Source organism: Chenopodium album, chromosome 24, assembly GCF_948465745.1.
Source record: "Chenopodium album chromosome 24, dcCheAlbu1.1, whole genome shotgun sequence".
NCBI lineage: Eukaryota > Viridiplantae > Streptophyta > Magnoliopsida > Caryophyllales > Amaranthaceae > Chenopodium > Chenopodium album.
The window spans coordinates 10,520,085-10,535,754 of NC_137857.1; the positions used below are offsets into that span (position 1 = coordinate 10,520,085).

Sequence of the window (15,670 nt, forward strand, 5' to 3'; positions counted from 1 at the left end):
AGCAATAACGGCACGGATTGTTTGTGGAGTTAACTGAACCAGGCAAACATTCCAAGCCTTCAAAATTTTAGCAACGAAAGGATGTAGAGGAAAACGGAGGCCAAAATCAAAATGCTTCATATAAACGGCCACAGAACCAACCGGGAAATCCAACACTGAAGCCCCAGACGGAGGAAGAGATAACTCATACCCATCAGGTAAGTTAAAGAACCTTTTTGCGCGACGGCAGTAATCTTTTTCAATTGTCGTTTTCCTAAAGGCCTCACTTATTTTTGCCTTCGCGACTTTCCCATCGTTAGCAAGGACAATGGGTTGTCGGAACTCAGCTCTATCAGTCTCGGAGTTATAACCCTCATCCAGACTTTCTTCCTGGATAACTTCTGCCGTCATATCAACAATATCTTCCCTACTCTCATTATTGATACTATCTTCTTGAGTATCTTCATCTCCTAAAACCGAGTTAACTGCTGATTCGTGAACAGGAGATGACGGGCCTTCCTGGGTATTTACAGGGATCTCAGCTCTTTGTTCTTCTTCGGAAGAACTCACAACTTGTCCTTGACCGGGCCTTTTACTGGACTCAGCCGCCTTTGCGGCTTCGGCAGCCCTAGCAGCTTTTGCAACCTCAGCGGCTTCACGGGCAGCGGCTCGAGGCTGATAACTGGTACTCTTTACCCTTGGCATGGTGTTTATACCTATATTGCCAACGTTAGTGCCGTATTGATTAAAATACCGTCTCCCAGCAAAGCTGCGTAAGTGATAACGGACACTAACAGGCTCAACGTCAAGAATTTCGGTATCAGCAGGGATATCAGGGTTAGTAGGATGATAAGCACTTTCACAATGAGCAATGGTCCTATGTATCATAAAAGCGCGTTTTTCTTCTTCAGAAGATAACGTCTCAAACGGGTAATCTATATTATCAGAAAAGGAGGATGAATTACCCTAATTACTACCGGTTTCTTTGCCTAAGGACTGCCTAATTAAACGACGCCTAGCAGTACTAAGGTTAGGAAAGTTCTCTTCAACACTATCTTCAGACATTTAATTAAAAATAAGAAAATAAAAACAGCATGCAAAATCAGGGGTTAGGATACGACAATACCTTCGACGAAAATCGCTGATTTAGTGTCTTTAAATGATAAGAAACGATGAAGAAGGAGAGCACGCTTGAAGTACTGAAGTGCGCAGACCGAAAACAAAGAAGGGAAGAAAGGCAGGAACTTTGGTCGAAAAATATAGCTCTGGGAGAAAACTTAGAAAAAATGCGAAGTAAGAGAAAATGGCGTTATTTTGATCTAAAAAGGGGAAACTACATGGCCAGTTGAAGTGAAAGGCGGTTCAGAGATCCGACGGTTCTCGATCGATAAGTAATTTCAAAAAGCAGCGGCGGGATTTATGACACGTGTAAAATTTTCCCGCTCACAAAAAAAAACGATTACGCTACCATAACGTGCACATTATAACAAGTAGACCTTGTCTGCTATCGGCATACAAGGTCACTTGGGGGGGAAAACGGAGTTTTTCGCTCCCAGGTATTTAGTAACAAGTAGACCTTGTCTGCTATCGGCATACAAGGTCACTTGGAGGGGAAAACGGAGTTTTTCGCTCCCAGGTATTTAGTAACAAGTAGACCTTGTCTGCTATCGGCATACAAGGTCACTTAGGGGGGGGGGGGGAAACGGAGTTTTTCGCTCCCATGTATTTTGTAACAAGTAGACCTTGTCTGTTATCAGCATACAAGGTCACTTGGGGGGGAAAACGGAGTTTTTCGCTCCCAGGTATTTTGTAACAAGTAGACCTTGTCTGCTATCGGCATACAAGGTCACTTGGGGGGGAAAACGGAGTTTTTTGCTCCCAGGTATTTTGTAACAAGTAGACCTTGTCTGCTATCGGCATACAAGGTCACTTGGGGGGGGAAACGGAGTTTTTCGCTCCCAGGTATTTTGTAACAAGTAGACCTTGTCTGCTATCGGCATACAAGGTCACTTGGGGGGGAAGAACGGTTAAAAGCCAATAATAATGCAAATGGATACAGTACGAGATTATAGTACAAAAATTGTCCTCTTACAAAAATAATAATAATAAAATAGTAATAAAAATAATAAATAGGAATAAGTCTTCTCAGCAAAAGAATATAGAGCTTAAAAGAATATAGAAGCAAATCTTCTCAGCAAAAGATGTGAGTTTCTGAGGTATTCTCAAGCTTCGTCCGATAATGTGTCTGAGTATAAGCCAAGCGAGTATAATGACCTGCGAAAACGGCAAGGTCAGTAATAAAGTTTTGTTAACGCACAGTGCTTGATAGAGTACAAGAAACGTTGTCACATGAAATTTCCAACATAAGGTAAAATTTGAGGAATGAGAACTGGAACCCAAAGTTTGTCTAGTTAGGTTAAGTTTGTTGCCTACATTAACTGGGAACGATGATGTATGATCATGCGTCCTCACTTGGGGGGCTAATTGTATGGGATGATATCTGGGTATGACCGATATCTTGTGAAAGCACGTGACCAAACTCTGAACAATTGTGAGAGGATGCCGATATGTTCCAGAAAGAAGACATGTCGGCTTGTCAGAATTCAGCACGTGGCAACAGAAGCTCGACACTTGGCACAGGAGGCTCTGCATGGATGAGAGCCACCTGTCAAGGTAGATCATTATAAATAGTAGGTAAGACCTCATTAATGAGGGCATTAATTACACACACTCTCTCTCTCTCTACTTTCTCTCTCTTACTTATCTATTTCTCTTAAACACTTTCTGACTTTGTCATCGGACTGGTTATCCCCGGACCACCCCGGGGTTAGCTAACTTCTTCTCATTGTGTAGGTTCTCAGCTTGCCGATAGGAGTATCAGAATCTCAGGTCCGAGTTCTTGGGGAAGTCAGGTTCAGACAGAAACAATAATTAAATTAATTGCTTCACATATTTGAGTTGCCATGTAATGGATTTTTCATTCCTTATATACTGTCTTTCAAGTTGTATGGATCATTAATGTAATACAAATACGTAGTAAATAAAATTATATTTTTTTTTTTGAAGGGTAGTAAATAAAATTATATGGAAAAGGTTATCTATTTTATTTAATAATAACCTCCGTTTTTTTAGTTAAAACATAGTCCTTTATAGGAAGTTTATTTTTAATTAATACATTTATTTTTTTTGGATAAGTTTTATACATTGTATTTACTAATGTATCCCACTTGCTTTATCATGCTCACTCATTCTCTCTCATTTCCTTAATATGTATCTAAATTGAACGTGTCAACTACTCCCTCCGTCCCCTTTTGATAGTCCCTTATGGGCAAAAATCACGGGAATTAAGAAACTTAAATAAAATAGTAAAATTACATTGGAAAGATAAATTTACATTGGGTATCTAAAATAATAGAGAGAGAAAGTAATAAAAGTACATTGAAAAACAAAATTTATATGGAAAAGATAAATTTGCACAAATATTGTTGCAATTAGAGAGAATTTTGATAAAAAATTGATACTAATGGTACTTGAAAAAAGCAAATGGGACTATCAATTTGGGACTAAAAATAGGTCATAAGGGACTATCATTTGGGGACGGAGGGAGTAAATAGAAATGAAGTAAATATGAGACTACTACTTCTTCAGTTCTTCCAATACATTATTTTGATCATAAATATATGAGAAATTCGAAGGACACCCCAATTTATCTTATTGATAAGCGAATTATGTTTATCTAATGGCAAGCTTGTAAACAAGTAGTGTTTGGTGGGCTCCAGCTATAAGTAATAAGTTGGTGAATTGATGTCGTTAACTCAATTGTTAAAGCTTTCTTCTTCTTCTTCTTCATCCCACACATCACCATTTCCTCCATTTCTGTCGAGTTAACTCCATTGAAGGAGCTTAAGTTTCGATCTTAGACAAACTTTTAAATAAATCGAATATACAATAAAATAGTGTACATCCGTTATAATGTTAATGCTTTATTGTACTCCCTCCTTTTTTTTTATATGCATCACTTTTACACTATTCACATACCATGTTTGACTTAATTTATTTACCTCTAAAAATTAAATAAATAAATGTTATTATATAATATATCATTAGATTTGTCATAATGTCTAGTTTCATAATATAATTTTGTTATAGTTTTTAATAATGCACAATTAAAGATATTAATGGTCAAAGTAACGTCTCGGCATTCGATGTACAGTAAATTATTGTACATTAGATGTATACAAAAGTTACTCTAAACAGCTAAAGTTTACCTGAAGATAAATTTGTACTTTATCGAGAAAATCTACATGATGGTCCATATTGGTCCTCTATTTTTTGGATTTTCTCTCTGATAGATTTATTTATGGGTTTTTCTATACAGTGCCCCTGAGGTATTGATTTTTCCAAGCTGTGCCCACCTATTTTCAAAATTCTACACTGTACTCTCAAGTTACCTTTAGCGTCTACGATGTAACCCTATCTTAATCCCTCCGTTAAATTTCCATTAACTTTAAAATAAATAAATTAAAAAAAATACAAACACCTCTCTCTCCTCTTTCACAACTACCCACCACTACACCTCCAGCCGCACCACCACCGCACCACCAAGCCGCGCGCGCTCCTCTCTCCTCGACCCAATCATTTATAATGGGAGGAGTGAATTGTGACATATACTACCTCCGTTAACTATTATTTGCAACAAAGGGGTATTATTTGTGAGATATAAAATATTCCTTTGTTGCAAATAATAGCTAACGGAGGTAGTATATAACATTTAAAAAGAGCATTAAGAGCTCTATCTTCTCTCTACTTTCTCTCTCTAGCTTTTTCGTTTTCAATCACTAACTTTATCGTCGGAATATTCGTTGTTTTGCATTTGTCCGCGTCCATCCGGTCGAGAATGTGACCAGTATCCCGAGGGAATCACAAAAAACCCCAAAACACATTATAAATTTTACAATTACAGTTTCTTTTTCAATTTTCATTTTTTTTGAATTTACTCAGTTCAAGAAAAATTTATATCAGGTTTCAAATAAGCATTAACCATTTAATTTCTATAATTTTTCATATTTATCGTTAAAAAAAATTATAAAATAAAATTCTAGTCGCTTTGATCGAAATATAAGCTATGACCTCTTTTTTTCAGTCATGCCTGTTAATAGATAAGCAAATTAAACGAAAGTACTTATCTCAATGTTGTGTAAACTAATTGACAATAGCCGCGTCGTGGTAAACCACTGACCTAAAAGACAATTCCGTGCTACCCCAGTGCAGTAGACATCAAGCAGTCGCCCTTCAGGATAAACACGGCGTCGGAATTTGTGTGCACTCACAAACCCGACTGGAATTCAGATACTTGCCCAAAAACTGCAGGGATATATTTTAAGAGAAGGTAAGAAGTTAAAGATGGATGGTTTTGTTGTCATATCTTTCGAAGGTGAATAAGGTTGATTTATAAGGCAATGGAGGGAGTAAAAACAACCAACAATTAAGGGGAAGATGGTCATCAATCAAGTGGTGTAACATCCACCCATTAATCCCCAATAAGAGCTAGCTTTAATCAACATTAAAAGGATAACGGCTAGTCTTTAGAGCAACTTCAATGGTTGTAGCTAGGGACTTGTTTGCAATATTAAATAATCCCTAGCTACTAGCTTGATCATTGGAGCTAGAAAATGCAATTAGCTTGGTAAAGCAAATTAGCTTTGCCAAGCTAATTTGCTTGGGGAAAAACTTGCTAAAATAAAACAAATTAGAATAAATAAAATGTAAGTAAAAAACATAAATTAAGGAGGTGTGGTTAATTTAAATATTAAGCTAATAGCTAGCCATCGAAGCTCAAATTAGCTAAAATGACAATTAGCTTAAAATAACAACATTAATCAGCAATAATGGCCATTAAATTAGCAATAAGAGGAAGCTAAAATTAAGGGATTCCAATAGCCATTAAATCCCAACAGTCAAAAGAATAAACACCGTAACTTTCTTGGTTTTACTTCAAGAACTTCGAACAATGCCCAGTTTAGTTTTGCTCTTAGCACCATTAGTATATAAACCATGATAATCGGGTTCAGATAAATTTAAGCGAAAAAAATACACTAATAAATTCTCTCTTTTGTTTATTTTTCATCACAATAAACATATCCTCCAGGTGTAATTGGCTCCATAAGAAAATTTTGTTTTGCAGGGTTGTTTATTACTGTCCGTTTAAGAGGAAAAATACCACCAAGTCAACCAAGTTTTTCTCCTGGTGTGACTAGCTGTTCCAGCCATATTCCAGGGAGCCGAAGAAAGGAAACACAGGGATAATGTGTACTAAGTTAATGGATACTAAGTTAATGGAGTACAATAAAGTTCAGCAATGTACAAATGATACGATGTACTATAAAGTTCAGCAATGTAGCGAGTTCTTCAATTAAATATCCAAGTTTAAGTACAAATGTTACATCATAGTTGGAGCATTGAGCATTTATAAATGGTGCTTCATGCATCGAAATTTCGAATGACTCATCAATGGTTGGTTACTCCAGCCTCAATTCTTTCATACCTACAATTGAAGTATCACAAATAAGGAGAGTAACATATTTACATAAGGTTTAAAGATACAAGTATAAAAGTAATTGCCATTTTTAAACTTTAATTGAGAAGATCTTACCATCCTCCATATTCTTTAATTCAAGCAAGTTTTCATCAATTATAAATTATGAGAGGAACAGGAGAAGTGAAACCAATCTTGAGCACAAACAAGCGCTTCCACCCTATGGGGCTGCAGAATATTTTGAGGTTGTTTCTGCAAGCAGAAGTGAGGAAGCACTCATTTCCAACAGGGCACAGCAAGAACACCACATTCAATTCTTCAGCCGAAGAAGGTGATACATACTAGTGTACAAACCAAACGACCCTTACATAAACACATGCATCTATGTTCAATTTTCAACATAGTCAAAGCTGTACAGATTTCAAGCTGCAGAATGTTAAACAAATTCTAAAACTTAAAAATTAGGCTTAAAGGACTGTTTTTCAACCTGATCTTACTTCTTTGAGCCTAATGAGAGACCGAGTAAAATATCAATAAACTTCATATAAAACACATCACTTCTTGGCACAACCGTTGCATTCAGTAGGAGCTCTTCAAAAATTTACCTAATATTGAAGAGTCTGTCCAGTTAAGTTGCTGTATAGCAAGCAATGGAAATGGTGCATCGGTTTCTCGAGAGTGGGTGCATATCTTCCAGTATTATACGCAGGTGATTCAAGACCCCTCTGAACACCTTCACACAGCATGATATCTTCTATCTGAAGTTTTAACAGATATAATGTTAATGGGTCATTTCTAAATCCCTTCATTACTTTTTCAAGGTTAGGGGATCCAGGCAAGGGATGATCGTGAATATACTCATAACAAAACTAGAACAGTTCTCACATACCTGTACTTCTTCGCTGTCTTTTAGGCTTTTTTCAATGAAAACATTATCATCCTACAATAAACAACAGTTATATGAGCATACCCTGCACTCTAAACAGCAAACTTTTAAATCGCATGCTTTCATCTTTTGGTAAAATTAATGATCCTCCAGAGATATACCTCAAACCCAGTGCGAATCACTGATGCATGCAAATTGCAATCTCATATGAACAGCAATCCGGCATAATACCCAAAATAGATCAATAAAATTGTTGAGAGCAACAACATACCTATATAGCCACTCTTTTTTTAAATTTTTTATTAAACATACCTATAGGCACATAAATAGTAGTTGGATTGTTGGATTGTCAAAGTTCATAGATAATTGTGGGTGGTTGTCAGCAACATACTTCTTTGAGCCACTTATTGAACAAAGGTAACATAAACTTAGTTTTCACAGGAGATTGCTGTCGTATATTTCCATTATAAACAGCATATGAATATAAAACTCTAAAGAAGATATCTCACCTTCAACGACGCGTCAAGAAAGTAGTCAAACACGACTTGGCATTTCCGTGGTCCCAATGGGACAACAAGGTTGGTGTCCATCCAAGGGCCATACCTATTAAATTAGCAGTACATGAAAAAGAGGTCCAGGTCTCAAGGAAGTTAACATGCAGAAACTAGAGTTGTAAGAAATGGAGCAACAGCAACTTCTTAAATGAAAGACATATTCACCTGTTAATCATAAAGTTAGGATAAACAAATGCATAGAGTGCTTTCGATCCAAGTCTGTCAAATTCACCTCCACTTGCACATCTTTGGATGCTAACTTTTTCAAATATCTAATGCAATAAACTAGATGTCAGATCAGATTTTGAAATTATTATAGAATTCAGTTTCCCTTAATATCTTGCTTTGAAACAAATATATAGGAGACTAAAAAAATATTTTAGTATCTACTTACATCAATATATGTTATATATCTTTTGGGTGGCATATGTAAACCACCTAAGAATTGCAAGTAAAATCATATACTACATAAGAGAAATAATGACCATACTTCACTGCTATATGTATCCAAGTTAAGCCCAGAAGCAAGATTTTTGTGTGCATATGGAACATGATAGCCACCATCCAAATAATTGTCACAAAATACCTGAAATAGGACAAACGAAGCAAGCACAAAATACTAACACAAGTCAATTAATGCAAAATGTAGTTGACCTGTAAAAGATATTTTCCTTGCATTCAGCAGAATAAGAAACAAGCTTTGTGTCTCAAAGAGAAACTTAATTCAATTAAACCAAAATTAGGAGAGTGTTACGGTATCTAACTGCAAGCTCAGACCTTCCAGTTACACTCTAAGGTGTACTCACGTCTACAAATGTAACTCAAAGAGGTGTCAACTCCATTGGAACTAAGCAAGCCAGCTGAACTGCCGAGCCAGTCATTCTCCATACTTCCAAAATCAACTTCCTTCTCGGAAACACCTAGGTTGATAGCAATAAATGGCCCCCATGCAGCAACACTTATGGGTACAAGTCCATACTTCTAAAAACAAAGTTGAAAATCATTATAGGAAAGAAAATCAGGATGGCAAACATCGGTAAGAAATATTGCATACCTTAGGGTCAAAATTCCGCAATCCTGTAATTCTTTGAGCCTTCAGGAGATTTCCCTCTAAGCCATATGTCCATCCCTACAAAATGATGCAACAAATCTTTGAATAAATAGGGGTCATTATACCATTTAAATAAGAAACTTTTTGTTAGTTGAACAAACTAAATTAATCTTGGAAAAAAAATTGCCAACAAAAAACTTAAAAAAATTAAAAACAAATTTGACAGATAGATAAACAAAGAAAAAGAGTCATTAGGATATGTAGGTCAAAGTAACTAACTCTGATCCGCTAGAAAAGTAAAATTTGTTAAAAAAAAGATATTCACTACAATCAAAAAGAAATATGCATTTGATCCATATACTGTGGCAAGTTTCATGTCTGCCAACCTGAATTAACGTCTACAAAGACATGCAAGCATTTATTAAAGTTGCATGCTCTGGATAATTGATTTGTAACAGATTTTACAAGGTTTTCAAGAAGTTATGATGCATCTCCTGTGGTGGAACCATCAGTACATCATTGAACCAGAGTGAAGCTCAGTGAGAAGGGAAGGGATAGAGAAACAGCAGGGATGGAAAGTGGCTAAAAGTAGGCATATTAGCGGGAAAAAGGTCTAGGAGTCAATTTCTGAGAAGAAATTTTGATCAAGTTTCCTGCCTTGCATAGTTGCATTGGTGTCTGAGGCGCTATTGACTGAGAGTGAAACATAATATGATGACTTCATGGTAGTTCCTATTACGCCATATTTTAAAAATAAAATCAAACTAGCATCTTGAAACATTAGCAGCCAAAATGACTTGATGAAGAATATTAAGGAATTTACCTAGGTATCTTATATACCTCAGTTTTATACTAGAGTGTTAAAGTTAGATTACACTATACAGCTACAGAAATCAAAGTCAAGCACAGATAAGTATATAACAGAAATTTTCCGTATGGGAGGACTCAATGATTTCTGATGGAGCCCAAATCAATAACAAGCCAACCGATTCGGCGATTCGTCATGTAGAAGATAATTTACCTCACTCTTACTGATATCTATGCAGAAAAACCCAGTTAAGGGAGGTTTCAAGGTCAGCATAAAAAAACAACTGGCAGATGGTAGAAAGTCATGTTACAGACACTGAAGCTGTCATGGACAGAGACATTATGTTTATGTTAGCTAGTTGTGCATATAAACATGTCTAGGAACATATGTAACAGAGCACTTTCAATCAGATATCTAAAAAAGCAGAGCACATCAAATAGATATAAGATTGAGGCAGATAGCTAACTTTTGCAGCTAAATGTTTACTCTGGCAAATTGCCTAACATTCCGTAATTCATGGTTCTGAGTTTCCATGGTCAAATGTATAAGGATTCTATGTTTGTTTCTATTGTTAAAAGATTTAAGTACTTGCATTTTACAAGGCCTTAGGCCCTCCCCGAGGAAACTGAAAACAATGAAAAGTTATACTATAGGAAACTGGGATGGGAGTGAAACTCACATGATAAGGGCAAACAAAGCAGGTTTTTCTACCACTTCCATAAGCAAGAACGGAAGCATGATGGCGACAAACATTATGAAATGCATGAATCTCACCATCAGCATCTCGACATATCACATATTCCACGTTCCCCAATCTGCCATGGTTAATAATAAATTTTAAGGAGTTTGTTTCCAGGGTGATAGTCAGAAAATCAGTAACCGTAGAATGCTCCCCCACCCCCAACCATTACACACACATACACACATGAAAGTAAAGAAAATCGAACCTGCCAGTGAAATAATCATGAGGGTTCTTTATCTGATCAATGCAACCTATAAGGTCAAGATAAAGATTGCGACATCATTACCATTAATTTATAAATAAATAATGATAGTCATACTTCTATACAGAATAAATTCACATGCATTTGAAGGATGATAAGAAGAGTCAATCAATCAATCAATCAAAGCCTTAATCCCAAAAGTGAGGTCGGCTAACATGCATTTTTAGGATGATAAGAAGAGTAAACACTTAAAACCTATTTAACCTAAACCCTCTATATAGTACTTTCAATTTTCGGCTTGAAACACAGAGTCCTTTATTCATGCCTTTTGCTCATTTATCTCTGTATTGCTTTTAAATCCACACTATATGACATTTTTTCTACTACCTCCGTTTCATGTTTTTTGCAACTTTGGCCATTATTTGTGAGATATAAAATATTCCAAAGTTGCAAAAATCATGAAACGGAGGTAGTATAAAAGATAAATCATGAAGTTATAAAACTTAAGCTGATTAAGGGTCTAGCTCAAGCTGTTTTAGTAGCTTTTACTGATTCAATATTGACTGTCAAGGGTTAGTTATCAAAAGAGCTATATAAAGAATAAGTAATAAGCAAAAGTAGCCAAATTCCTACTCTGAATTTAATTACTGGAAAGACCAAAATGGATATCTGTATGATTTGTTATGAAACTTAAATTACATCAATTCAGTTGCATTCCTTCATTGGAAAGAAAGTATTGTTGACAAACATCGTGTGCAATATACAATATATAATTCTACACCGCAAACTTTTGCTCCATAGACAACTCCTAATAATATTACAATTCTTACCAAACAAACTGAACAGCAAAGACAAAACCAGAGACAGATACTACAGAGTATCATCCAAAATAGATGGTTGCCTACTGACTTCCTCAAAGACTAATAAGATCTAAGAAAATGGCATCATCCCCAAGTTTAGAAGCAGCAGCAATTTGGGAGTTCTGAAATTCCTCCTCCTGTACATGAATTCTCTTTTGCTTTTAAGGATTTTGGTCCACACACATGCTTTGGCTAACCTGGCAACGGAAAGCTACATAAGCTTCCATTGCCTGAAAAAGCCCTAAATAACATAGGAATATATCTACTTATTAGATATCTTTTATGCTATCTTTGTCCTTTGGGACCAAGGAATCAAGAATACATCCTTCCTTTTTAGACTTTCAGTAGAAACTAATAATTCCAGTATAGCTCGTCAAAGAGACAACTTCTCATACTTAGATATCCCTGATACTCCAAAGTTAATAATTCATTAATCCTAGAAGCCCTTACAAGCAAAGAGAGCATACCAACATCTCAGAAATAATCATATATTACTAATCTACAAGTACATTTTAACAACGCAAAATTCCTTTACTATATCGCGAACACAGACAAGATCAGTCTTCTTCCCTCTACTACATTAATTTTGCTTTTACTTATTGTGTTTAAGTCTAACTTGGGCTTATAATGAGGCCTTCTTACTATGCTTTGGTAAAGTAATTCTTGCTTACTCCGCCAATGGGTTTTCCGCTGCCAGTTCCAAGCCTGAATAAAGGAGGAGGGTTGTGGTAGGCCAGAGCCATAATGATTGAGAGTAGTACTAGGATGGGTGACCTCTTGGGAAGTTCTCATGTTTGTTCATGTAGCCGACCCCACTAATGGGATTAAGGCGTTCAAGGCGAAGAACACGAAATATACAAGGGATCAGCCCAAGCCTGGTATCCGTTTCACTTAGGCAAGAAGGCCCAAGAATACTAACAATTGATGAGAGGGAAGTTGTTAAGAAATCAGTTTTGGGGGAGAAGGTAAAGTAGTAATTCATGAATAAGTTAGTTATTGAGTTTTATTTTGATTCCCTTTGCTAGCAGCTTCTAGAGTTTGCTGGTTAATTTTTTGGGTATTAATAGGAGTTGGGGGGTGAGGGGGAAGGTATGCAGAAATTTGTCAAGGAAAGTTGTTTTGGAGAGCACCTTCCTATCGAAAGAAGGCCCCTGTATTATTGAATACTCTGTTTGATACTACAATCTATCCCTTGGCTGCCATTTTCTACCTCTTCCTAGCTTATTATCTAACTGTTCTCAAGCTAATTCCTAGCAAAATACAGAGAACGAGAGCAAGGGTTTTTGAGCTTATTCATTATCAAGTTTTCAAAGACAACTTCCAGAAAACTGTCTGTTTCTGAAAATTCAACCATCAGATCATGCTGAAATTTTGTCAGCTTTAGTTGAAGACACATAGGGCCTCCTTATGGGCGGTTGGATCGTCACATGAAGCTCTGGTTTGTCTACTGGACAGACACCTACGTTTTGGTGATTTCTACAACTTTAACCTCTCAATGTGGTTTTTACTCTTCACATTGAATGGGATTTCCATGTATAATTCGTGTGTTTTCTTTGCAATTTAATTTACTTTATATTGTCGTTCTTATACTGCATTTGTAGCTGATTTTTGTTAATGATTAGTTGTTTTGATTACCGGGGTCGATTGGATTGAATTGTTGGTTGGTTGTCTAGAGTGTGTGACATTGTAGGTGTTGTGGTGACACCCTAAGCAAAAATAAGGTTTCTAACATTATATTCCACAATCTCTTTGTTCTAAAAGTTCAATTTCAGCCTAGTTATCATCAAAATAACATTCATGATCTGCTACACATTCCACAAACCCTCTACAAACTTAAGCTGGGCAATTCATCTTAGTACCCATGTAAAAATACCCTTTATTTTAGACTAAAATTTTCTTATTAATGTTTCAATAATAGCAAATATTTGATTTTACCATCATCATTTTGGCATAAGTTTAAAATTATTTAGTTGTTTATGTTAATTTGCCAATAAAATACGAAATTTGCAGAAAATAATACAAGAATTCAACAACTTAAAAGAAAAATAAAAAATAAAAAATAAAATAAAATTTATTAAAAAGAGGGTAAGGAATTACCTACTACACGCCATCCATTGTAAAAGACACGATCAATTTCAAGGGAATAAAAAGAAGAATCAAAATACCATGAACTGGGTGGAGTTTCAGCTTCTTCAACAGGAATAGTGGGATCAAATTCATGAACAATTTTGTGGGTTGATTGAATTGAATTAGAGAGACTATTTGTGAGTTTAATGGCTGTTTGATTTTTACGAAATGAAAATATCGAATAAATTCCTCCTATTTTGGGAATAAAATTGGGATTATTTCCAAAGGATTGCAAGATGACATGATTAAGTGGGTTCTTAGTAGCAGTTGACATCTGAAGTGAGAGAGTTTGCTTGATTAATTGATCACTCTCTTTAGTTTTTTTCTTTAGATGGATACTACAAATGTTGTCAATAGACCACACTCATCAGTCATCAACTCATCACTCTTACAACGAGCGGTGCCCACTTAATATTGAAATACAAGTACGTTTTTTTTCTGTGTTCCACCCGGTTTGTTGTTGCGGGGAATCTAATATAGATTCTCCCTATCCAGGTCCTCCCTATCAAGTGTGGTCCCAATCACTATTACACCAACATTCAATTAGTACGAAATATGTTAATATAGAGAAAATATTGCAATTTTGAGAGGTTGCTGCTATTATTTTATTGTTAATCTATTTTGCTACTGAGTTGGCAGATAACTTGACGTTAGCAAAAAAAAGTTGACGATTCTTTTTAATTCTGTTTGATCTGCCTGATATTTCGTATTCACAAACTCAATTGAACCTCGTTGTTGAATACACCATCTCCTTCCTCTCGTACCCCACCATCTTCTTCGTCGCCTTCTGCTCAAACCCTAACAAATATGGAGAAAAAAAGGGTATGATTAACCCCAAATGGTAGGATTTGTCTTCCTTCTCCACCCACCATGGGAGTAAGGGCTTGTTAAATAAGTTGCTGTTGACCTTAAGTTTTGATGATGACTTAAGGAACCTAAGCAAACCCGTAGGTGCTTTAACTTTTGTCTATTAGCTTTGATGCTGTATTGACAGGTTTATGTATGCAACGAAGTTCTAGAGTCAGAATGGAGCATGAAACAAGGTCTAAGGATGAGCTATGGATGAGCATAGAAGACAATCAGAAGCCAAGTTCCTTAAGTGAGGAACTGAAGCTCCAGAGTCGAAGCTTCATAGTGTGTCAAGGAGTGTAATGTATCTTTATTTTTATTTTAGGCTTCTTGTATCTATGTTAAGTACATTGTTAATTGATAGGGTTTAAGTGGATTTGATTTTATTTGTTAAAGATTTTATTTTCCATATTTTAACTTAGTTATTTTCGAAAAATATCTTTTTGAGTTAAAATATCTTTTTTTTGTGTTAAAAAGATTTTCTGTTTTAAATTCTATCTTATTATTTGGAAAATCTGACTTGGAGAATAATCTTTCAAACGTGTGGTTTACTTTGTCAAAGGTAGTTGAGAAAAGTTAGGAAGGCAGTAAAAACACTTCCTGATAATTCGTTTGACTTGCTGCCCAAGCTCCCACGAACTGCACTTCCTAGTTTCATGGAGGTTGTGGTTTAGTGGAAGTTGAGGCAAACGAAAATGTTTTTAACTTCCCTTTTCTCCTATAAATAGAATCAGTTTTCTGTTGAAAAAAACACACTTGAGCATTACAATCTTTAGTTTTTCGAAAAGAGTCAAAACTCCACTTAAGTACTTGAGTGTCTTTGTACTTAGCATTTTTAGAGTTTAATCTTGAGTTGTATTGGGGTAGAGTTTGGGTAAACTCTAGAGTGTTTAATCGCTTTGAGTGAAGCAAGGAGAAAGAGAGAGTCTTGAGAGTTCAACTGATTGAGGGATCAGTTGAAGGGGAACTTAGGTTCGTTGAGGAGCTTGAGATTAGAGTCTTAATTTGTAATAGGTTGTTTGTCCTATTATTATTAAGAATTTGAGTTTAAAATCCCTTGTGGTCGTGGTTTTTCTT

At 35.8% G+C, this 15,670-nt stretch overlaps 1 protein-coding gene across 2 annotated transcripts; it reads right to left on the bottom strand.

Moving 5' to 3' along the window:
- Positions 1–6,330: 6,330 nt before the first annotated feature.
- Positions 6,331–14,107, bottom strand: LOC145610190 (choline monooxygenase, chloroplastic-like). Of its 2 annotated transcripts, XR_014106240.1 has the most exons (12): positions 13,715–14,107; positions 10,761–10,806; positions 10,493–10,628; positions 9,009–9,083; positions 8,732–8,935; positions 8,445–8,540; positions 8,120–8,226; positions 7,910–8,003; positions 7,404–7,454; positions 7,120–7,272; positions 6,632–6,766; positions 6,331–6,523 (listed from the first exon to the last, which is right to left on the bottom strand). XR_014106240.1 is itself a non-coding variant. In XM_081665474.1 (11 exons), the coding sequence occupies exons 1-10, from the start codon at positions 14,016–14,018 to the stop codon at positions 7,120–7,122; spliced, it is 1,266 nt and encodes a 421-aa protein (XP_081521600.1). In that variant the 5' UTR covers positions 14,019–14,107; the 3' UTR covers positions 6,331–6,766. The 2 variants fall into 2 exon arrangements, 1 of the variants encoding a protein (XP_081521600.1); XM_081665474.1 differs by having other exon boundaries at positions 6,331–6,766.
- Between the last annotated feature and the right edge of the window lie 1,563 nt (positions 14,108–15,670).

Coding starts and splice junctions, on each gene's coding strand:
- LOC145610190 (XM_081665474.1), bottom strand. CDS start 14,018: ATGTCAACTGCTACTAAGAACCCACTTAATCATGTCATCTTGCAATCC. Junction 10,807..13,714: donor CAATGGATGGCGTGTAGTAG/GTAATTCCTTAC, acceptor TTGACCTTATAG/GTTGCATTGATCAGATAAAG. Junction 8,004..8,119: donor CCTAACTTTATGATTAACAG/GTGAATATGTCT, acceptor CTAATTTAATAG/GTATGGCCCTTGGATGGACA.